Source organism: Lagopus muta, chromosome 3 (assembly GCF_023343835.1).
Source record: "Lagopus muta isolate bLagMut1 chromosome 3, bLagMut1 primary, whole genome shotgun sequence".
In the NCBI taxonomy this organism is placed as follows: domain Eukaryota; kingdom Metazoa; phylum Chordata; class Aves; order Galliformes; family Phasianidae; genus Lagopus; species Lagopus muta.
Window position 1 is genome coordinate 35,406,635 of NC_064435.1, and position 24,494 is coordinate 35,431,128.

At 39.1% G+C, this 24,494-nt stretch overlaps 1 protein-coding gene across 1 annotated transcript; it reads left to right on the plus strand.

The window, feature by feature from the left end:
• The first annotated feature begins 7,567 nt into the window (after window positions 1-7,567).
• Window positions 7,568-24,006, plus strand: TTPA (alpha tocopherol transfer protein). The gene is made up of 5 exons (XM_048938777.1): window positions 7,568-7,820; window positions 15,560-15,713; window positions 17,023-17,216; window positions 19,704-19,814; window positions 21,256-24,006. Exons 1-5 carry the CDS (start codon window positions 7,626-7,628, stop codon window positions 21,433-21,435), a joined length of 834 nt encoding a protein of 277 aa, XP_048794734.1. The 5' UTR covers window positions 7,568-7,625; the 3' UTR covers window positions 21,436-24,006.
• The last annotated feature ends 488 nt before the right edge of the window (window positions 24,007-24,494 follow it).

Genomic DNA, 24,494 nt, shown 5'->3' on the forward strand with positions numbered 1-24,494 from the left:
CGAAGAGAAGCATGAGCTCAGCTCTCCTCAATCCTCTCTTGTCTGCTTAGGTGGACCAGTCATCTCCGTGCAGTTCAAAACCTGTGAAGTTCTGCATTGTTCTGGATGGTTCAAACTTGAATCACAGATACAGGGAAACTAAGCTTTGTAACTTTCACCTGTCTAAAACAAGTCGTTTACTGAACAGTAGGTTCTCAATACATCTTCTGAAAAAACACTCTTGGAAAACATGCATTTCCTCTGAAAATAACATCAACAGAAATTTTGAAATATCGTTCCTCCACAATTTTGCTATCCTGCAAAGACAAATAAATTGGTCAACAAATAAAAGACGTGGCCCCTGTACTGAAGATTTGCCCAGTTGACCTTGGTGACTACTCTATACAAGGCTCTCCAATCCGGACTGGAGACACACCACAAGCAGGGGATAGAAAGTAGTCTTGTCTTAGTTCACACGAGTAACATTTCTTATCCTCCAAGTTTGCTTGATCTCAATCCCACACATCCAGCCTGACCATTACTGTGCCGAGAGGAAGCAGTGAACTCCAACCGACAGGTCCCAGATCTAACAACTTCTCAAGCTCTCTTGAAAATAAATTATTAATGCCTGGACCCATTAAGCTTTATGTCAACAGGGCAGTGGGTATGTTCAACAAAAGTACACTGTGAAACCCAGTAGAAATGACTGACCTCCATCTGTAAACTGAGAAGCTGACATTAAAATGAAATTAGGTTGTCAACTGCTCACCTTAAACAGTTGAATCAAAACCAATTGGAGGCAGCATAGACCAGTTGTTAATCCAGTGGTAGGAGGAAAAAATAGGGCCAAGGAGTAGCTATATATCTTACTGACTCAAAAGTTTATTTAGGAAGTGTGTTTATAGAGAGTTTTAAGCAGTGTTTTACCTATCTAGAATCAACCATTTTCCAGAAAAGTCATAGCTTTTATTGATGGCTGATTCTTACCAAAGTATCCACATTGTGAAAAGGTAAATTCTATGTGAAGAAAATTATTTTTATTCGTTTAGTGAGGCAGCAACCCATCTCACTTCACAAACCTTGTTAGCAGTAGGGGTGAAGCCTACTTGTTGCATTAATATTTAGCTTGTAAAGAGATGCGATGGCTTTGGCTACTGGGTTAGTTGAGGCATAACATAAATGAGGCACAGGTTCCACACAGTAGTTTGTTAAAGTAGCCTGATTCTGGTCATAGCACATACATTTTGGCAGCACAGAGCTTGTCTAGGAGAGAAGATGCCCATTGTTTCAAATAGGATGGTGGTTTAGTAACTTCTGTTTGGCCTGCTGTACCCTAGAACTGCTTGTTAGAAGAGAGTCATTAAATCATTAAGGATTTAATGGGATCTTACAGGAAAAGACCTGTAAGATCATCTAGCCCAACTGTCAGCCAATCCCCACCATGCCCACTAACCACATCCCTCAGTGCCATATCTACATGTTTTTTTATCACCTCCAGGGATGGTAACTGCACTGATTCTCTGGGCAGCCTGTTCCAAAAACGTCTGTTAATGGAACTGATTAACACCACAATTAAAAAATAATTTAAAAAATCCAGTTTTCATGAGAGAAAACTCTTAAAACATATTTTTTCTTCAAAAAGGAAAAAGAAAAGACAGAAATTGCAGTACTGCATTTTCTGCATTGTAAATGACATGCTGACTGTAAGAATTAATCTATACAAGAATATTCTTGTTATAAGATTTCAACAACGCCATCAGTAGCAGACTGTAGCTTAATGCATATCTCAGTGTTTTCCTATAATAACCTAGAAAAATGTTTAATCTGTATCTTCAACACATCTGCCATTTTCTCCAGTGTTAAATTACTATCTGTGCTTTCTTTCTATTTCAGGGATGAAAATCTTTGTGAGAGATATACTTTTCTCTCTATGTAGAATTTAGAGTTTTAATTCAAATGCAGACAATTACTATATACATTACAGTATTTTCAGTGTGTTAAATTATATTTTAAAATTTTCCTTTTTTGAAAGTACCATTTTGTCAGCAATTGCTGAAAATGTTTTATTTTTTCCCAAGATGTCCCCTTTCTGAATGACAAAAGTAACATTTTTCTGTTCCTTTGAAATTTTCATACTGCCTCCAAGCTTCCTCATCTACTCTAGCAGCTTACACTGCAACAGCCAAATTTATTCACTGATGAGAAAACTGCTCTGCAGTCCCTCCTTCTGAATATTTCTGTATGTATACAGTTCTTAGAACTCCGAGCAGATTCCCTCTGGTTGCTCTATTACCCAGTCAGGTTCATCTTACTACACACTGAGACACAAATAATCTTAATGAAAGACATGTACTAGAGCTAAGGGACAGTGTGTTCTCACAGTATTGTTTTACAGCATTTAAGACACTTTTTTTGGACACAAGTGTTTGGAAGTGGATTTAGGGCATCTATCCTGGAGTTTTTATAGTCTTGGCCTATGTTGTAACCATCAAGTGGGCATTTAATATGAAACAACTTATTCCCTCCTCCTCCAGAAACTATGTTTTAATGACAGAAATTAGAGCAGAGTCTGAGATGGGCACTCCTACAGAGCTTGGTGTCAGGAGCCCTACTCCCTGCTAAAAACCTCCTTTTTCAAGAACCCAGCTCTTCTCAGGCAAAAATCTGCTGTCAGAGCAGCAGATGCTGCTTCTGTGCCAAGACTTGTATTTATTACCTTGTGTATACTGCCGCATACCACAAATAGGATCAAAAAGTCAACAGAACTAAGGAGTTGCAAGAGTTGCAAGGAAGCAGAGAACCACACCTTGAAACAACATGCTTTTAGTGAGTATTTGCCAGTAAAGGCAAAAGAAATTAGAACTTGCTACAGCAAATCATAACCCGTAAAGGGCTGCTGAAGGCAATAACTATATGCCCATAATGGATGCGGGGAGAATTTCAAGGCATATAGAAACACAAATACTTACTGTATTGATTCTGCTTGCTGATTTTGCTCGCAGCTTTTCAATGATTGTCAGCTCCAGAAATCTGAGTTTGCAACTTTATCACTGCTATGTTTATACAATAGAAATACTGACAAGCTGCAAAAGCAGCAAAAAAATCATAAAATCATGAGCATAGGTCCCAGGCAGGGACACTGCAGCCAGCCAGACTGAACACACAGACACAGACAGAGGTTGTGAAATGTACAGACCAGGGAATAATGAAAAATTTGCTGAAGAGCTGCTGTTTACCAGTTTGTCCTTTTTTTTTTTTTTTTACTTACTCACCCACAGTTTACAGAAGTTCTGTGGTGAAAATGCACTGAAATTAGTTAGGCAAACTTCAAACAAAAATAAAGGATAGGTAGAAAATGGTGAAAAATGAAATTAAAGCCTGTATTCTTTAATTGAATATGCAGCTGATGGGCAAATCTTTTCCAACAATTACAGGCACAGATTTATGTGGAAGAAGGGAAGAGACAGCAGAGTGAGGGGAACATACATAGCTTTTCTTCCATTTCTTTAAGTACACATAATGTGATACACGGTCTCCCAACCATGTGGCACAGCAAGCCGTAGCCCTTCTTGCTTGCTCAACACGTGTAGACTCTGAGGGGATGCCAATAGATCTGGCAGTATATAAACCATCACTTCTGCACCTTGGTTCAGTGCAGGTGATTCATACTCTTGCTAGAGCAAGGCAGCAGGATCAAAATCTCACCCCATCAATGCTCATCCCTTGAGTTACCTTTCCAGTTCCTCACTGTCAATGTTTTTCATCATCTCTTTCACACACCAAAGATTACAGTGTCTTACAGAGCAGAATTATGAAACTTGATTGGGTTGTGCTTATAATATACATTTTTCCCTCTTTTTTTTCTTCTGATCCCTATCAAGCCTGCTATATAGAGTATATTACAGATTTAAGGCCTATGCAATAGGAAGAATTTTGCCAAAGTTTCTAGCAGTGGTGACAGTGAGTATGAAAACAACAACAAAGATGAATGATGGAGAAATTCAGGCAAAAATCAGAGATGAATTACTGCAGCACCCAGAGCTGATAAACCTTGGATTTAAGTTGCACTGAGAGGCTAACACCCTCTGCAGTATTGCCCCTTGCTGCAGCATTCCTATTGCATCAATTCAGAAAAGGATGACAGCTATTCTACTTGTTTTTTGGTTTTTAATCTGTACAAAACTGTCAGCCTTCAGATAAAGTAATGATTCATCAATTCTGTTTTGCTTAGCTCGAAAGATTTCTTTCTTCTATCCTTAGTGAAAAAATAATATTCCAAAGTATTCTCAGTGAACAGACTCATGACAAACTGGTGGTCCCACTGATCTGACAGTGGATGTCATTGGAAGCTTGTCCCACTTAAAAAAATAAAATAAAAAATAGATTTCTAAAAGACATTGTAAAGACAAGGAAAGCAATTTTTGAGTTGTAGATCATGTCTATAAAATCTCTGGAACAACTTAAAGTCTGCTTGCAGCACTGCGGTATGCCCCAAGTCTTCATTTCTGTGCTCATGGTGGCAGCAGACCCAAAGCTGCACTGCCCATTTTCCGAGTAAGCTTGTGAGATCTTTGGTACAACTGGATGGGAAATTGTGGGATGTGCTGCAAGTCTTCGCATGGGAGGACAGCTAAAGAAAAATCAGCTTAAGCAGATAGAGGTGAATTCATTCAGCTCCAGAAAGATGGTATTTCTGACATCTTCTATATAGATATGTAAAATATCTATCTACATTTCTGTGTTTTACTAAGATAGCTGGCTACACAACGCTTGAGCGTTTGCCACAGAAGACCCGTTAAAGTTAGAATTCAGGCTTTACACAAATTTGAGTTTTCTTCAGAAGGAGTACAAATTCCAGATATCTTTGGAAAGCCTGCTTGTTGCTGGGATATACCAAATTCCAGCCTCCAAGAGATACTGACAGTTTCAAGTCTTTGTAATCGTCAGAGTCCAAGGACACAAACAAGGTAATGTTTACAAACAGGTACATTTAATTTAATAAGAGCTTTCAAGCCTTTGAGCTCTTTTTCAGACGTAACTAAACAAAACAAAAACAACCTACAAACCTCCTCTTGCAACAGGTCTTAATTACTTAGGTGAAAGGTCAGGTATTCAACATGTGATGATACATCTCTGTCAGAGGCAGGAGCTGTAACTAGTGCTACAGACTCACATTCACTCATGGGATTTAATAGAAACATTAAATGTGCAGATATTTTTGCAACTCAGTCTTACTGGAAATCACTGAAACCGGTGATAAAACAAACATTGGTCAAACAGACCCAATGCTGCAATCTGAACTTCGTAAAAAAGCTAGTTAAAAGTTATGAGTTGCTCAGCTGACAGATGTAGTAAGAGGTATCTCTATTTTCCCACCTTTCATGTTTTATGGGCCAAACTCTAAGTTGTAAGAATCAAAGAATCATCAAGGTAGGAAAAGACCACTGAGATCATCTGGTCCAACTGCCAACCCATCATCACCAAACCTACTAAAACACATCCCTCAGTACCACATCTGAACACTGATAAGAAAAATAAGCACTTCAAAATTAGGAAAAGACATTTAAAAGCAATGTATGGCCTCTTCTCATTCTTTGTTTCTTCTTATATTCCCAGCTTGCTTTTCCCTCTTGATCTTGGGTGGCTCCATACTTCCTGGAGCCTTTCTCCTCCCTGCCATTCTCCTGCTCACCTCCACTCAGCCTTCAGTTCCATTTCTGAGCTTGTACCATTTGCTGCAACACTTTTTCCCTGTTCAGTTCCCTTGGAGCTCATTTCCTGTTCAGTCCCCTTGTGAGTTCTTGCTGTACCCTCTTTTTGGAAAGACTATTCATGGTCCTTTTTATCCACCTGAATTTTGTTAAGTAGCTTTGGATGCATTCAAAAAACTGAGGGGAATGCCTGCAGACATTTCAGCAGTATGGAAGAGTCCAAACAGGTATGATCAAAAAGTAAGCAAATATGAAGTGTATCTGCACACAGAGAAGAGGAAGATAATACAGAACAAAGTTTTGTAAGCTTTTTAATAGTCCTCATGAATGGTATGTTAAGTGATGAGGCTTTTAACCTAAGCAGGGCAAGAGATCTCAAAGGAAGCTTAATCAAAGGAAATGGCTGCAATAAAAATACCATTGGGAGCAGTGAACTCTTTGCCTTCATTAACTGGAGCTTGCTGCTGGCCAGCAAAGTTGAATTAGCTTCCTCATGCAGACTGAATATATATTTTCATCACTGGGCTGCACCTCGAGCACTGCATTCAGTTTCGGGCCCCTCATTACAGGAAGACACTGAGGCTCTGGAGCAGGGCAACAAATCTCTGAAGGTTCTGGAGCACAAGTCTTATGGGGAGCAGCTGAGGGAGCTGGGGCAGTTAGCCTTGAGGAGGACCAGGGGAGACCTTATCACTCCACTTATCACTGGACTTTGCATCCAGTTCTGGGCTCCCCAGTACAAAAAAGACAGGGATCTCTTGGAAAGAGTCCGGCGGAGGGCCACGAAGATGGTGAAGGGCCTGGAGCATCTCCCCTATGAAGAAAGGCTGAGTGAACTGGGTCTGTTCAGCCTTGAGAAAAGAAGACTGAGAGGGGACCTGATCCAGGTCTATAAATATCTAAGGTGTGGGGGGCAGAATGGCGAGGCAGGACTATTTTCAGTGGTCAGTGGAGACAGGACAAGGGGAAACGGCTGGAAACTGCAGCATAGGAAGTTCCGCACAAATGTGCGCAAGAACTTCTTTACAGTGAGGGTGACGGAGCACTGGAACAGGCTGCCCAGGGAGGTGGTGGAGTCTCCTTCTCTGGAGATGTTCAAGACCTGCCTGGATGCCTACCTGTGCTACCTGGTGTAGGGAACCTGCTTTGGCAGGGGGGTTGGACTCGATGATCTCTGGAGGTCCCTTCCAACCCCTACAATTCTGTGATTCTGTGATTCTGTGCGACTCTCTACAACTGCCTGAAAGGAGGTTGTGATGAGGTGGATGTCAGTCTCCCAGGCAAAATTAGAGGGGAATGACCTCAGATTGTACCAGAGGATGTTCAGGTTGGACATTAGGAAAAAATTTCTTCTCAGGAAGAGTGGTGAAATATTGGAACAGAGTGCCAAAGAGGCGGTGGAATCACCATCCCGAGAGGTGCTCAAGAAATGTGTAAATGTGGCACTGAGGGACATGGTTAGTGGAGATGGTGGTGATGGATCAAAGGTTGACTAGATGATCTTGGTGGTCTTTTCCAACCTTGATGATTCTATGATTGGGTGCTCCAATTTTTTGTTTTTCCCCCAGAAGCAGCATCAGGTGGGTGGTGCAGGCACTCAGCGCCCAGAGACACCCCCAGAAGGTGCTATCGCATGTCACCCTTATACCCCTAGGGGACAGGAATGGGCAGAGATCCTCTTATGGGACTATAAGCAATAAAATAAAAGAAATACAAAACAGTGTATGAGATGAGTTAAAGCCTAAACATCTAAACGCTGGTGAAGTTCATAAAAGTTAATAAATAAATAAATAACCTGGTTGGTGACAAGGCCAACCGGACCAGGCGGGACCGCCCGTTTTGCTCCCGCCCCCGCCCAGGAGGGTGCGGAGGGGTTAAGCCCGGCCGGGGGCGGAGGCAGCCGGGCTGGGCCGGGTTTTTGCTTGGTGCCTCCTGATGGGGCCGGGGACAGGCATGGCGCAGCGGCTGGACGAGCTTCCCGACCACTCGGCGGGGGTGCGCGAGGCTGTGGCCGAGCTGCGACAGCGGGCGGAGGCAGAGCCCGGGCAGCGCTGGCCGCAGCCGCTCAGCGACGCCTTTCTAGTGAGGTTCCTGCGAGCCCGAGACTTCAACCTGGATCTGGCCTGGAGGGTAAGGGGAAGCGGGAGCCCTCGGGACACCGGGGTGCTTGTTTCAGCTGCCTCGCCCCTGGGTGTGCTCGGGTGGGCAATGATGCTCCTGGGGGTGTTGGGAGCCGCGGCAGGCATTTGAGTGGGTGAAGCGTACTGCCAGGTGGGTCAAGCAGGGCATTTGGGTTGTAGCGCATTGCTCATCTGCACACCTACAGAGCAAAGACGGGAAGACGTGCAGCGCGGCCGGTAGCTTGGTGCGATCCCACTGGCAAAGGTTCTGGCACCTGCAGTAAGGTCACAGCTCAGCTAACAGCATCCTTCCAAGGGCATCGTTACCTTGCTTTTCCTGCTCGGGCTATTAGTAACTCGTATGTCTCCTAGTTTTGCTACAGGTTTCTGTCTGTGAAATTTCTCTTTCTCTTAGAGTTTGGTAATTTAGCAGGCTTTGGCGAGTTTTGTTCCATTCCTATCTGTTGTATGGCTTGTTGCCATAAAGACATTGCATGCCTGTTTTCAGCAGTCAAAAGTACAGAGTGTTATCATTTCTTTTTTACAGAAAGATCGATAACCACTAATTCATCTCAACAGAAAGTATTTCCAAATCTTTCTAGGGCAAAACTTGTGCCAACTGTAAGCTGTGTTTTAATGGAACTTGATGCTGTTGACATAATGTTGTCCAACACAGCTTACCTTTTATTTTCTGCTTCTGTATGCTGTCGACCTTCCAAGTTCAGCATTGTGTGTCAGTGTAACTGAAGACTGTTTGCACGTAAATATAGTGCATGATCAAGGTGGTAAAAAAGAACGCTAGAAATTGAACGATGCTCTTAACAGTAATTAGCTTTAATTATATTGTATGTTCTTTTCATGAGGTTTGTGTGACAGCTTTAAATCTCAGCAGAAGAATGAGCAAGTCAAGACAGATTCCTTTGGCTGTTCATGCATCTCATTGTTGCTCTAAGTTCATAACATGGCTTATATCGAATGTCTAGAAACAATTGTAGGGCTCTACCTTTCTTTTCTTTTTTTTTTTCCCAGCAAAGCCCTGCCCTCTTTTTTTTTTTTTTTTTTTTTTTTCCCTCCTGTATTGCTGGATTCCAAAAAGTAGAGATTCATGAAAGTGATACATTCTCCAGCTTGTGTTGTAGTACTGGAAATTGGAAGTGCTGGAAGTAGACATGGCAGTGGCACTCAAGAGTTTGGCCCATAGTTTTCTGCACTTTCTTGAGTGTAGTTACAGAATCACAGAATGGCCAGGGTTGGAAGGGACCTCAATGATCGTGAATCTCCAATCCCCCTGCAACATGCAAGGACACCAATCTCTCCATTAATACTAGAACAAGCTGCCCAGGGCCCCATCCAACCTGGCCTTGAACACCTCTAGGGACGGGGCATCCACAACCTCTCTGGGCAGCCTGTCCCATCACCTCACCACTCTGTTAAGAATTTCCCCGATATCCAACCTAAATCTTCCCTCTCTCAACTTAAAACCATTTCCCCTTGTCCTGCTGTTATCAACCCTTTCAAAGAGTTGATTCCCCTCCTGCTTGTAGGTTCCCTTTAGATATTGAAAGGCTGCAATGAGGTCACCCTGCAGCAGCCTTTTCTCCAGGCTGAAGAAGCCCCATTCCCTCAGCCTGTCTTTGTAGGGGAGGTGCTCCAGTCCCCTGATCATCTTTGTGGCTCTGCTCTGAACTTTCTACAACAGATCTCTGTCTTTCTCGTACTGGGGGCTCCAGACCTGGACACAGTACTCCAGATGTGGCCTCACAAGAGCAGAGTAGAGGGGGACAATCACCTCCCTGTCCCTGCTGGCCACCCCTCTTCTGAGGGAGTTGTTGTTAGATGTGCTGTAGATAGGACTACATGGAGTGAGAGGAAGGGCAAGTTGGATGTTAGGAAAAGATTCTTCACCAGCTTGTGGTCAGGCCCTGGAGCAGTATCCTCAGGACAGTGGTATTGGCACCAAACTGATGGAGTTCAAGGAGTGTTTGGCCAAAAGTCTCATACATAGGGTTTGATTTTGTGTGGTCCAGTGTGGATCAAGGAATTGGACTCAGTGATCTTTGTGGGTCCCTCCTGTGATTTTTGTGACTAGTCTTCAAGAGTGTGGTATCTAAGCCAGGTTTAGAGACGGAGTCTCCAGAGTAGTAGGTTTTATTTTTCTTTTTTATGCTCTTTGTGAGAATCAGCTCACTAGGACTGGGGCCCTACTGTCAAGGCATTTTATAATCTCTTTGGAATCCCTGGGTCTCTTTTGATTCCTAGCTCTCAAATTCTTGTTTGAATACATATGTGTTCTAAGAGTTTTCAGCATTTAAGAAAATCACATGTTGAATCTTTCCACAGATTTCTTTTTCCATGTGTATTTAATATTCCGCATGCCAGCTGACATTGATGTCTAGCTCTTCGGAAGCAGCACGGGAAGAAAACAGAAATAAATAAATAGATAAATAAATAAATGTGTTTGTCTGCATTCGGTATATTCTAGAAAAGCCCAAGAGGATTATTATGCAAAAGTCAGTGGTGATTGTAAGAAAAAGATTCATCAAACCCAAATGAGACCTCATGCGATGAGGTTACGTTTTTGCTTCATCCTAGACAGTGTCCTCCCGTCATCTGTCTAGATGGTGGGTGACCCCCCCTGCCCAGATAGGTATTCCCTCTCAGCTTAGAGTTCAGTCTGGTGCAACATAATTTTTCCCACCAGGAAAATGGCACTACTGCATGGTACTTGTAGACTTGTAGGCATGATCAGAGTCTGTGGCTCACCAGTGTCTGTGACCAAAAGAATGGAAGCTTTTCTCCACCATTCTTCTTACTATGGGCTTATACTTAGCTTTAAATATGAATTATGAGTTCGGTTACTGAACTGTTTTCTGATGCATGCCAGGTTAATATGTAACTCATATATCTGATTATTGGCCTTTCAGGAGTTGGTTTATCAACATTTGGAAATCTTCCAGAAAACAATCAGTTAGGGGGTGATTCCATTTCAGAATCATTTACTGGAACAGAAATTTTTACATTTTTCTTCTAGCAGTTCCAGACTTGCTTTAAAGTACTAAACTATTTCTATATGTCATCCTAGAAAAAAATCCACTGCTGAAATAGCTAGTTGGAGCTGAAGAACTCAAACTGGAAGTGTGCATGTTTTGAAATCAATTATATATCTAAGTAAGCTCAGCAGCAGACTGTTCTTGAAATACAAGAAAATTATTTTCCTGCATTTTTGAATCAGAGGAAAGATTTGGCTACATTCCTTACCTTTGAAAGTGGCTGGAGAGGAATGCATGATCCCTAATTACTTAAGTAAATACTCCCAGAAGAAGAGGTGAAATTAAGCAAATATTTTCTGCTATAAGATTTAAAATATGTGAATGTTACCAGTGAGAATGCCTGTAATCCTTAAATCCTTCGTAAAATCCTGACAGATTTGTCTCCAGGAGTGTGAAGAAGGTCCTTTGACAAGGGCTAACAACAACTGTGACATAACACGTGAAGCTTTGAATATGCCAGTAAGATGTTTCCCCATCCAGTGAAACTTGTGGGCAGGGCTTACATCCCCCCAAAACTAACACTGAGGAGGAGTGGTGTTGTATTGTTTTAGCTTCTTTTACTTATGCCTTTGTAATCCCTGTGAGAGATAAAAGCAGGAATCAGATTTTAATGCTGCAAAAGAATTAAACTGCGATGCAGGGCCGTGGGTCACCATTAATTGAAATAAAGCAATGATTTTAGTCCTTTTTAATGTGCCAGCTACGTGACTATGTTTGACTTTCTTTCTGTGATCAAAAGCACTGACGCTTGGGTTCAGTAGTGATATGTGAAATCTGGAGAACGAGCAGCCTCTTTTTTCCATACATATTTTTGCTTAGTGCATTTTATTATTGCCTTGTGTTACATCCTGCAACTCTGGGATGAAGCTGATTCTCAGTGAGCTTGGGATACTGTCTTGTACTTGACATGAATTATACTACAGGGAGAAGAATGAGTGTTTTTAAATTCAGTAAAAGTGCAACAGTGAAACACCAGCATCAAAGTGTGTGTGTGTGTGTGTGTGTGTGTGTATGCATTTATATGTTTCTATCCTAAAGTTTAAACTGTTGGTTACTCCATCAAAGATTGTAATTAAAAAACGTTTTTCCCTGAACATAGCATGTGCTGATACAGCTACTGGCACAGCTGAAACTTAATCTTGCACCTTTGTTAATATGGATAGTTATCAATCAGGAAAAATAATTGGTTACATACATTAATTTTTATAAGATAAATTATTTTCTAGTTCTTTTAATTACAAGTACTAAGTTCTCTTTCCTTTGTTTTATGTCATCTGAAATGTGAATTAATCAGTAACATTGCTATCTCTGATGTTAAGAAATCTGGAACTATCCCCAAAAGACCTCGGGAAAAATCTCTCGATGCTTAACTCCAGACAATGGAGTTTTTCATCCAGCTTTGCTCATTATCAAATTATCTTGCATCTGTTTTCAGATGCTCGACAGATTTTTAAGTAAGTTATTCAGTTTATATATACAAATAATTATATACAGATGTTTTTTCTTGTGAATGCATGAGTCATCTTGATTGTAATGAATGCTTTTGTTTCTCCTGATTATGTTAGGTTTATTTATCTTCTGCATTCAGGCTGATTATTATGAATAAAACTTACACTTTTCTTTGCTATCTTTACAAAAAACAAACAAACAAACAAAAAAAACAAAAAAAGCAAAAAACATTTTCCTATCTTTTAAATATTCTATATTGATTTCTGTCTTTAAGCAGTGTTAATTTAGGAATTTTCAAAATCAAGTAAAAATGTAAAATCCACTGCTAATTTTTGTATTCAATTATGTTTAATATTTACTCATGTAAGTGGCTCTGTGTGACTTGCGAATGTCCAGTAGCTGAGAAAGTGGTTGTTCACAGAAAATAGCTGCAAATTAGTTGTGAATGCTATGGAAAGTTATCTGATGCCGATCTTTAGTTCAGAAGTAAGTCATCATTTCAGGTAATTAGATCGGATAGTTTTTAAGATCAGAACTATTCATTTGAGCACTTTGTGGCTTTCTGGAAAAGGGAAGAATGTTTGGAACTTAGCTATGTCTGTGTAAAAAGTATCATGCCATAGAGGAAGTCATAAGTGTTCTAACTCTGTGTTTATTCAGTCATGGACAATCAGTAGATAAATTATGTTTTTTGTAAGTATCCTTAGCGTGTCGCAGTTTGTGAACAGTATTCCTTTTCTTCTCAGGTCCAGAATTTGAGGGTTTGATGTTTCTGTCTAGGAAAGTGTTAATGTTCATGAAAAGAAGAAACTAACTGAAAGCTGGGATTATTCAGGGTATTGGATGAACCTATATTTATTCTCATCTTGATTTTTTGGCAGGCAGCTCTTCAAAGAACTGCTTAAAATATGTGATTATTAAGTAGGTTCATTATGATGGGGTGCACCTGATGTTAGAAGGGACAGACTATGAAGCAGAAGATGTTTGGATAGTCCTTCTGTGGTTGTTTGTGTGTTTTTTGCTGTTGTTTAAGTGTCTGTGTTGGAAAGATGAAGGAAAATAACACAGTATGTAAACAGTGCTGTCTGGTTGGCACACTGTTTGGGACTGTTCCACAGTGCCCTTTGTAAGGAGTCAAATTCCAGCAGAGTGAAATAATTGTAGTACCTCTTCTGGCCTATCTTTGCAATCAGTGAATTTCTTTTCCACAAATTAACTTGGTTTCCTTCACTTCCTGCTCTGTTTGTTTACATTAGCCCAATTACATGAGGTCAAAAGACTTTTAGTACAATATGTTAGCAGTTAAATGTTTCTGTTTACAGTGTATGGTCTAGAGTAAGGCTTTTATCAGTTGGCTTGTTTCCAAGTCAGATGGGATTCTGGTGTGGCAGATGGACTGTCCCAGTTTTGTACCTACAAGTACATACTTAGAGGCAATATTTCCAGAAATGATACAGTTAATTGCGGATCAGTGCATCATCTATTTGTACGTAAATTATTTTAACAAACAGTTTTGTCTAGGAATAGGCTTAAGCTGAGGAAAACTTGTATGTTTGTATGAAACAATATAAGAAACTTGAAAACAAAGGAGAGGGTTAGAAATTACTACTAATGTTAACTGTGTAACATAAACAAGCTATGAGGTACGCAATGGTGATTCTCAGGTTTTGCATTACCAACCTAGCTGATACTGTGATATTCCAAGGGATGAATTCAGTATCGATTGAGGTTCCTTCCTGCCATTCTTTCTATGAAGACGATGAAGAAAATGATCCTTGCGTAGATATAAGAAGTTTGGGGTTTTATTAAAGGTTATGTTTTATTAATAGGAGCTGACAGTTCTTTTAATTCTAGCACTTCTGTTATGGAATATGGTATAATTTAGAAATAAGTAAATATGAATTAACAGAATTAAAGGAGAGTTGGTTGATGTTTTCATTTCTGTGAGCATATTTAATTTGTGAAACTATACTGAGGATCAGATTACTTTTGCTGTTGAATGTAACAATTTGAAATAGTAGCCTGTCTGTTCTACCTTTAAGATTTTAAACTTTGATTTCTTTTCTTGTGATACAAGGTACTGAAAAATTCTGATTCATTTAGCTCTTTTGAAAATGATAGGAGTTCAAACTGTAGTTGTCTGGGACATTTTAATACAAAATTTTGCATTTAGATAGCCAGAGTTATTGCTCTGTTCTTCAAACTCAGTGCTGGACAACTTAGCGCAGTGATAGAGCAGAGGCAGATCATCGCTGATGAACAGAAGACAATCTTGCAAAGCTTCCTACCTACCTATTCAGAATGTCATAAATAACTTCAGTTGCAGACAATTGCTGCTCCTTTTCTTCACCACCACTTAACTTCTTTATTTTAAAAGGAAAACTGTAACAAGACTTTGGAACTACCACATCACCAATTAATTTTTAACTATCCATCTCTACCTACAATCACTTCTCACAATATTCTGCTAGCTAGATGTTTCCTCAGAAAGAAACTCCTTTAACTGACCGTTCCTTAATGTTAGACCATTCCATTTCAACATATAGCCCTCCCCGTCCTTCACTAGCGCTAGCGTATGTTGCCTCCTTCCAGCCGTAGAAACAAGAGCAGCTGTGTTCCTCACAATGGACAGGATCTCTCTTGTAGTAAAACAGGTATACATTATTTCCATTCTGAGGGAGGAAAATTGTCTGATAGATAAAGGGAGTGAAGGCTCCACTACACTTGTATTTTGCCTTATCTAAGGAGTAGGAGGATTTTGAAAATGTGCTTCATATATGCTGATGACCATGTGTATGTCAAATGGTAAAATGAAATTATTAATAAATGTATGTATGAAGTAAGCACGTCTTTTGCAAGGTCAACAAAACTTGTATGATTCAGATGAGTTATCAAACTGAATAATCCTAAATGTAACCTGAGAACTGTTTTCTATTACTGTTAGTTTTTTAATGCTTTTAAAGTTGAAACTACTGGTGATTTCTACATAGCCTGATTTTCTTTTCTAACACAAAGTAATAACTGTATTCCATTAATGAGTTGACGATTCTAAATACATAACAACTCACTAATTTGTTCAAGTATAACAGCCTTCTGCTTCTCTGAGCAATTTGCTTTGAATACACAATGAAATGACAGCTGATTTAATGAATTAAACCTCTGGCTGTGACCACATATTGAAAATATGTTTTTTATCTGTGGTTTTTTATGTAGTACCTGATGGATATCTTACACATTGACTTTTTTCCAGTTACTGAAGAATTACCAGAAGTGGAGAATTGAATGCCCAGAAATAAGTGCAGATTTGCAGCCATCTTCTGTCCTTGGTCTATTGCATACTGGCTATCATGGAGTTTTGAGATCAAGAGACCCATCTGGAAGCAAAGTTCTAATATACAGAATTGGTGAGTGACAGTATTTCTTGGACCCATTTTATACCTAGCTCTTCTACTAATTCTTTTTTGTTTGTTTTTTCTTTGTTTGTAAATTATCACAATTTCAGCAGTAAAATAGAAGTATCTAATGGGTGTAACATCAGGAGTTGATAAAATGGAAGGTAACATGAGAATCTCTTAACTAGAAAGGTAGTAATTATTCTCCCTTGTGAGAAATACTTTTAGGTTAACATAAAGATGTGTTTATTGAGCAGTAATAATTATATCATTTGATTCTAGCATGGCTAAAGTTATACATTCTTTTCTGAAGCTTTTCTGTGAAGTAGAATTCTCGTTTGCATCATAAAACTACTAAGGTTAAAAGCCTAAAACTTACAAGAAGATGCAATTATTTGGTCTCAAGTTTCCAAACAGTAATTTTGTTTCCATGGGAATTCTAAAATCTGTGTTCTGAGTGTGGTGGAGATGCAGTACAGAGGGGAAAGAAAGAATGGAAAAAAGGCGTACACCTAATGTACCAACATCTTGCTTAGATGCAGATGAGTTCGCCGAGTCTTCACCATTTAGATACAGCTGGAGAACCCTGTATAAATTATGCCCTGAAGATCTTCAGTTTGCTTTGATGCATTCCCTAAGGTCTTAATAATAATAATAATAATAATAATAATAATAATAATAATAATAATAATAATAACAGTAACAATAAATCACATGTTGCCACATGTTGGACAGAGAAATGATTGTTACCAGCTTTCAAATAATTGTTTTAATATTGTCTGGTCTAGTAGAATGAAATGTTTTTCTTTGCAAAGCTGCGCTCTCCAAAGATTGAGCCCAGTGTGAAGGCTTATCCCGTGCAATTCTTTGCTCAGGTCTCAAAAAAACAAATGAAATTCACTGAGGTGAATTGGTGGTATTACTGTATTGAAGTAAAATTATGTGGATTGATGATCTGTGTTTTTCTTTTAGAGTTCCTGAAGCCCATAGCCAGTGATTAACCCCTTTGAGCTATGCCATGCTTCTCTTTGGTTTCTGCTACTGGGACCGTTATTGTCTTAAGCTGTTTGTGGCAAAGCCTTGTACTGGAGGCTACAATTGTAGCAACATACTCCACTCTTGTGTCATTTATAAAATTAGTGTGAAAGATGAGTGAGAGAGCAAGCATAGAAGAGAATTTCTGTGCTGGCAAATTAGTTCAGAATTTTTGATACTGAATGTTTACTTTTCCCTGAGAAGTATATGAGAAGCAGTAGGAAGTGAAAGTACAGGTGTATGCTGTATGCTTGTGGTTATGCAGTGCAATGTACTAATTCCTCAGGACAATGGGATCCCACATTATTTACGGCATACGATGTGTTTCGTGTCAGTCTGATCACGTCTGAACTCATTGTAAAGGAGATTGAGACTCAGAGGAATGGAGTCAAGACTATCTTTGATCTTCAAGGGTGGAGATTTGCTCATGCATTTCAGATCAGTCCAGCAGTGGCCAAGAAAATTGCTGCTGTGCTCACAGTAAGTACAACATACTGCTTTATGCTGCTTCACTGCTATAACTCCCTATTTTTCTTCCATCTGAAGTTTTTCCTTCTGTAGACCTTCTTAGAGGTCATGCAGTTTGAAAGAACAAAGTTTTATATCTGCGAAAAGTCAGATAACTCAGGCATATGCTTTGCTTATTTTGACTTAAGTATGCTCTCGTATGGCAGCAAATGCCCATTAGCCTCTGATATATTATTAAAATTCCACTGACCTGTTACAATACAAGAATTTCTTGAGCAGATAAAGCCTACTTTTGCAAGGATCTGTTCAAAGCTTTTTTTTTTTTTTTTTTTCCTTGAGACTTAGAGAAGATGAAAAATAGGATGCGTTAAGTGCAGTTCAGACCAAGTGAGTAGTACTTGTTGGCAAGTATGGATGATACTAGAAGACATCCATCTGTTCCCAACAGCATGTGGCATTTGTTTTGCTTTTGTTTCCTGATGAGTTATTTTGTGCAACTCATTGTTACCTCACCTCATTTTCACAAAACTTGTAGGAACCTTACTGTCTCTAAGACTTTTTCCTTTCTGTCAAATTCAGTTGAATTTTGACAACGGATTTGAACAAAAAGAGAGGAAAGAGAGAATTGGCAGGCAAGCTACACTGTTGTCATATAATCCTACTTTCCTTCAGAAGTTAAGCTGAAAATCAGTAATGATAAAACTGTTAACCTATGATGTAGAAATGGGCTAGGGAGATAATCTCTCAATAATCAAATCTTGCTTTGGTTTGGCAAGGTTTATATCTGAGGGTAATTCAGAGCTTAGTCAGCGAGCTAATAGCATCAGAATTTCATCAGCTCTTCCTTCTTGATCTCTGCTGTAGAAGGAAACCAGTGAGTATTACAATTTTTTTTTTTTCATCTAAAGTAAGAAAAATATTGATGTTTATATGATCCTGGGCCAATTCCATGAGAACAGTTGAGAGAGTGTTTCTGCTGATTTCTGAGGTAGTAAACAAGTTGTTAGTAATTTTATAACTTTGAAATTGAGAGCAGAAAGGAAATAGAATAGGATTTGCAATTAAACCTGAAGGTTTCAATCCATTACCTTAAATGAGAATATTCTTTGAATAGAATGGTTCTATCTTACTACAGGTTTGTTTGTTGCATGTTTTTCAAGTTTGTAAGTGTTTCTTATAGCAATTGAAAAAAGACAGAAAAAGGATTGCATTTCCAGTGTTGTTTTCTTAGAACAGGAGTAAGCTCAACTGATTTTTCTTCTTTTTTTTTTTCTTTCTTTTTTGGATCCTCTTCATCATTCTAGGTGGGTTTGTATGTTTCATCTAAAGGTTGTTTTTAATGATCAATATGCTTATAAGTAAAAATTTAGGAACCTTGGCTTTTACCCTAAGTTCTTCTTGTGAAATGTGTCTTTCTTGCAAATTGCTGTATTGTGTGGAGAAACACGTTAATAGAAAGGAAATAAATGTAATACAGAGTAGAAACTATAGTAACATCAGTAGGTGACATCATCTTGATGAATATCAGTTACCTTGAGGCCAAACCAAATTCTTTTGTGAAGAAGAAAACAGTAGGCTGTAAACAAATGATAATAACATGCAGTAAGCCTAAAATCTGACAGATTTAAGGTCTTTATAATACATTAAAGCTTAATAGGATTTGCATTGAAGAAATGTGCGTGGGTTTTTTTCTTATCCATAGAAGAGTGTATGATATAGCCATTTTTATAAGCACCAGTTGCAGCATAGTAGTATCATGTGGGATTTTACAGGAGTTATTCTTCCCCCGTTGCATAATACTGTCCTTGTACACTGTTGTTATTTCCTTTCAGGTCAAGAAGTTGTGGAACTTCTATATGAAACTTGAACCCATCTAGTAGTATTTCAAATTACGAGGGCGTATGGGAGATTCAACTTTTATTATAGGGTTTGTCCCTGCCTATAGCTGGGGGATTGGAACTAGATATTAAAGATCCCTTCCAACCCAAATCATTCTATGATTATCACAGTAATCTTGCTGTAAAGTTGAATTTCAGGCTTGGGCAAATTCACTAATTTCGAGACTCCTCTCTATATTTAACTTATAACCACTGATTTTGCTGTTTTTATATCTATATATTCTTCTCTGGGGTGTGGAAACTCCCCGGAGTTGCCAGTGAAAACACATGGCTAGATAGCTTTTTGGTAAAGTAGCAGCAGGATCTTTGCTACTGTACCTCAGAAGAAAAGCTGAGACAAAGATTTGTATACATTACTTATGTGGAATTTGTTGTTGCTTTTATAGTTTGTCTTTCCTTGTTAATTTTTCTTCTCTCCTAGTGAGAAGAACAAAGTGTAATTTCTTAATCAGTGTGAACTAAGAGTACTCCACAGTGCAAGAATTAGCAAGGCTAGGAGGAATACTTGGAGGAAGACTAGATAGTTTCAGACTTGTCTTTCACGATAGAATCTTTTAAATAATTTCTTTTTCTCATGCTTTTTTTCATGTGTTCTTGACAGGATTCCTTTCCACTAAAAGTTCGAGGTATCCACTTGATTAATGAGCCTTTATTGTTCCATCCAGTCTTCGCTCTAATTAAGCCTTTTCTCACTGAAAAAATAAAGCAACGGGTGAGTGCACACAAACATTTATTTCTACCACAAAACCCCTACACAACAATCTACGACACTTCCCTTAAGATCTGAACTTTAAAGAGGAAAAATCATTTTAGTAAATCGCTTTAGTACTATAGTGGCCCTTGTAATCTATCTGTAAAACATCTGCAGTTATCAATAATGTAACAGTTGCTGTTGTCACTCACCCCTGCAGAGAAAGACCTGGGGGGCCTGATGGATAAAAAGCTTAACATGAGCCAGCAGTGTGCTCTTGCAGCTCAGAAAGCAAATGGTATCCTGGGCTCCATCAGAAAAGGGGTGGCCAGCAGGGACAGGGAAGTGATTGTCCCCCTCTACTCTGCTCTTGTGAGGCCGCATCTGGAGTACTGTGTCCAGGTCTGGAGCCCCCAGTACGAGAAAGACAGAGAGCTGTTGTAGAAAGTTCAGAGCAGAGCCACAAAGATGATCAGGGGACTGGAGCACCTCCCCTACAAAGACAGGCTGAGGGAATGGGGCATCTTCAGCCTGGAGAAAAGGCTGCTGCAGGGTGACACTCCCTGGAGGTGTTCAAGGCCAGGTTGGATGGGGCCCTGGGCAGCCTGGTCTAGTATTAAATGGAGAGGTTGGTGGCCCTGCATGTGGCAGGGGGATTGGAGATTCATGATCCTTGGGGTCCCTTCCAACCCTGGCCATTCTGTGATTCTGTCACTACTCTAACGACTAAAAAATACAGTAACAGGGAGTTTAAATAACTTGCTTAAGATCACTCAGCATATCTTCTGCAGAATTAGCAAGAAATAGGTCCCAGATCTCTAGATACTCTGTCTACGGATGACAGTGAGAAATTGTCAACGAATGGTGTTAATAATCAGAACATTCTTGTCAACTGTTAATAAGAAACCTATAAAAGGTGTTTTTTTGACCAAAAGTAATGAAGAGCGCTTCAAGTTAGCTCTAATAAAGCAGGAAAATAGCAACCAAAACTACACCATTCAAAGGTTAAACTGGAGGAGAGCAGTCCGGGATCTGATTTAATTAGAACTGAATTACGTGGACTGTAATATAAGTCAGAGGATAGTTTCTTCTGAATATCCTTGGCACTTGTTTGAACCTACATACCTTGTACATAATGTTGTCTTCTAATGTGTGTAGCAGGACCAGATAGTAATGGCCAGGTGCTGTGCACTTTTTTTTCCCCTGGAATGACTGATAAGCAAGTACAGGACACACCTCAGGATTAGACCAAACCCCAGTTCCACTGGTACAGATCATTTTAGCTATACGGGTGTAGTGAGTTTTGGACTTAAACTGTACTTCCTCACTGAAGGAGCTCATTGTGAACACTTGTTTAGTGGAACCAATCTTAAGTGCTTGTACTGCATTCATTTGCTGTCTGTTTTTACTTGTGAGTCTAGAATTCATACTGAAGTAAATGCTTTTTCATATTTTGTTTTAGGTATATATGCATGGAAGTAACTACATGCAGAGTCTGACTGAACACTTTCCAGTCAGCATTCTCCCGCAGGAATATGGGGGGGAAGGAGTCCCCTTTGAAGAGCTGGCCAAGGAATGGACCGACTTCATAATGGCATCTGCAGAGTATCTCCAGAGCATTTCTCTGGTTGCCCATGAATAAACTTCTGAGAGTATTCTATCAATTCCTGGAGACTGGAAGTGGAAATAAATTCGATATAAAATCTTTCTTGTAAACTTGAAATCACAGTAAATGAAAGCAGAATGTCTTTTCAGAGCAGAATTACAATGACTGCACTTTTATACTAACTGGAGTATATCAATATGTATGTCTTAGTAGACTAATGATTTCTACATGTTTGTAACTGGTGAAGTTGCATGCCAACTTCACCAGTACACTGTACATTGTATATCAGATATTGATACTGCTCCTGTTAAGTCTTGGAAGACAACTCATCTATATTAATGCAGTCCAGCTTAGTTCTTCTATCTTGGCTTGTCAAGATGATAAGATACAAAGCCAAGTAATTAAAGTAGAACAGAATATAGATGGGGTAGACTAGATGCAGAAGTATGAATACAGGCCTAATTTACAAGTAGGGGCCTGCTTTTCAAATCAGTTCTCAGGGAAATGGCTGTTTTGTTAGTTTGTGCTGCTAAGATTACACAGTCAAATTATGAATTAGTCATCAATACTGAAACATTTGTTATCTTTGTGCTGCTTATGCAGCCTCCCTTTTTGCACTAATTGACACAGTAATTGTGGGGATTCTTGGGGAAGATGAGGAAAATGCCATACACATATCCTTCAAAGGAGAGTGTGAGTCAGGAGGAACTGGTCAGAGAGTTAAAAAAAATAAAATTGAATTTTGATTTTCTTTCTTCAAAGAGATAATGTCTGTGGATAAGCTATAAGCAACTAAGTAATGTGAACACTTAATTCCTGTTGTAGATTGCTACGGAGGTCAACTGCTCTTCGCTGGCTGCAATATCTGTCTTGCAAGGTGAAGCAGATCTTCACCCTACAAGATCTAGATTCTTCTTAGATCAGAAACTTAGAAATAACTGCTGTGTGGTTTAAGGGTGCTTTGGACCTTAGCCTAGGAGATGCCTAGGAGATTCTTATTGTCAGAAAAGTGATTGACAACTTGCCTATATAGTGTTGGACACTGGAAAAATTTGTTATTAATTTCTGCTGAGTCCTCTTCTGTATTTATAATGAAAAAAGTCTGTACTTATGGAAAATAGATTTTTAAAGGGACATGATTCTTGTTTAACTGCTGCTTGTATTACAAAGCTGTATCATCCTACATTCCCCAAGATTCAATAATCTCAAATGATAATTTATTTTTCACTGGTTTTGTTTTTTTTGTATGCTTTTATGTTGTTGTTAAAATTTCTGTTAATACACCAACTGCTGGAGTTTGTATACTCAGTTTGTATCAGTTTTATAACAAGCCAGAGAGTGTTCACGTAAGTGTTAAATATTTAGCATTCCGTATAAACATTCACCGTAACAACGTACTTCTCAGGTAGCTAGAAATGCTAACTTGTGTTATTTTAAAATCTGTAGGACGCTGGGATGTTGTATGAATATGTATTTAGGAGAGAGAAAAGAGAATATTGTGTGAAATCAGAAGCATCTCTATCACTGATACTTCATTATTGAAAAAGCCAGCAGAAGCTATTTTTTATTAGCATGTACAGCATCTGTGAAAGGCCTGCACAGTATGTGTTGGTCATAGTTTCCTTTGCTACCTAAGGTCAATGTCAGATAGAAAATTCCTTTGAAACTGATAAGGATTTTCCTTTTTCAGTTATCTTATTTCCTCAAGTGCATTCTCATTCTTTTCTTTCAGAATATCTTTGATGCAGAGCTTAAATTCAGATAAATATTTTTCATATATTCATGTATTTCACATCTTTATTTTTATCTGATTGAACTATTTTGTGATATGAAAAAGCTCTTTAAATAGTTGAAGTGATTATTTTTATAAGAAAATAAGTAGTCATTTGGCAGTTCTTCAGGTGTATAACTCAAGTTCCAAGTCATTTATGAGGCAGAGAACTGAAGCTATTGCACTAACATTATGCTCTCTGTTTTAATCCTTGAATGTATACCATGTAAAGGAATGAACCATGCTCCTGTGATCAGGTTCCTGTGAAACCAATCTCCTACTGTTGCTATTTTATTTTAACAGAAAGAAATTTAGTTCATTTGATTGTGTATGTAGAGAAAAAATGTGTGGCTTTTATCTTTATTTGAACTATACTATATCAATACTATACTATAATACTATATCAATGAAGTCCTGAATATGTTCAAAAATATCCTGAACCTATTATTAAATGGTAACATGAGTATGTAATGCAGTAGAGCACTGAGTACAGTTGTTTCTTCATGAACTGTTAATTATTTGTAATGTTTACATGTAAAGTAGAACTTAGGAATTCTGGACAAGGAACAACTGTCACTGCTGCTAATGACATAAAATAATCAGGATATTTGCATAATAAAAGGGAAAGTGTGATGTTTGGAGGTAGGTCAGCTGCAAAGTAAATAAACAAAAATTTGCACATGCCTTATTCTTCTCTAACAAGACCAGGAGTGCCTTTAAAAAATAAACTTGCTGTTAAATGCTGCTACTGCCTATAAGCATGATTTAATGCACATTTAAAAATGTTTTTTACATGTTAACATAATTATATTAATAAACCTTTCTAGTTCAACCAGTCTCCTGTTTTGAAGAGCTTTAGTTACTTTTCAGTGACGCAAGAATTACTTTCATTAAGCGTTACTGGTTTTTGACTCCTGCTGGTGAAACCACAGTATCATAGGAAGACTTGAGTTGGAAGGGATCTCAGACCACGTGGTTCTGACATCCCATTACGGGTGGTAGGGTTGCCACCACCAGCTCACGCTGCCTGTTCTCTCTTGTCCTGTTTCCCCCCGTCCTATCACTATCAAATCATGTAAAAAGTCAGTCTCCCTTCTGTTCATACACAACCTTTTAAGTACTGGAAGCCTGCAACGGTGTCTTTCTCGCAGCCTCCTCTCCTCTATGCTGAACAAGCCCAGCTCCCTCAGCCAGTCGTTGTAGGAGAGGGGCACAGATCAGAGGATCACCTTTGTGGCCCTCCTCCGGGCCCACTTCAACATTTCCACGCTTTTCCTGTGTCTGGGGGCCCCAGGTCTGGACGCAAAACTTCACGTGCGCAGAA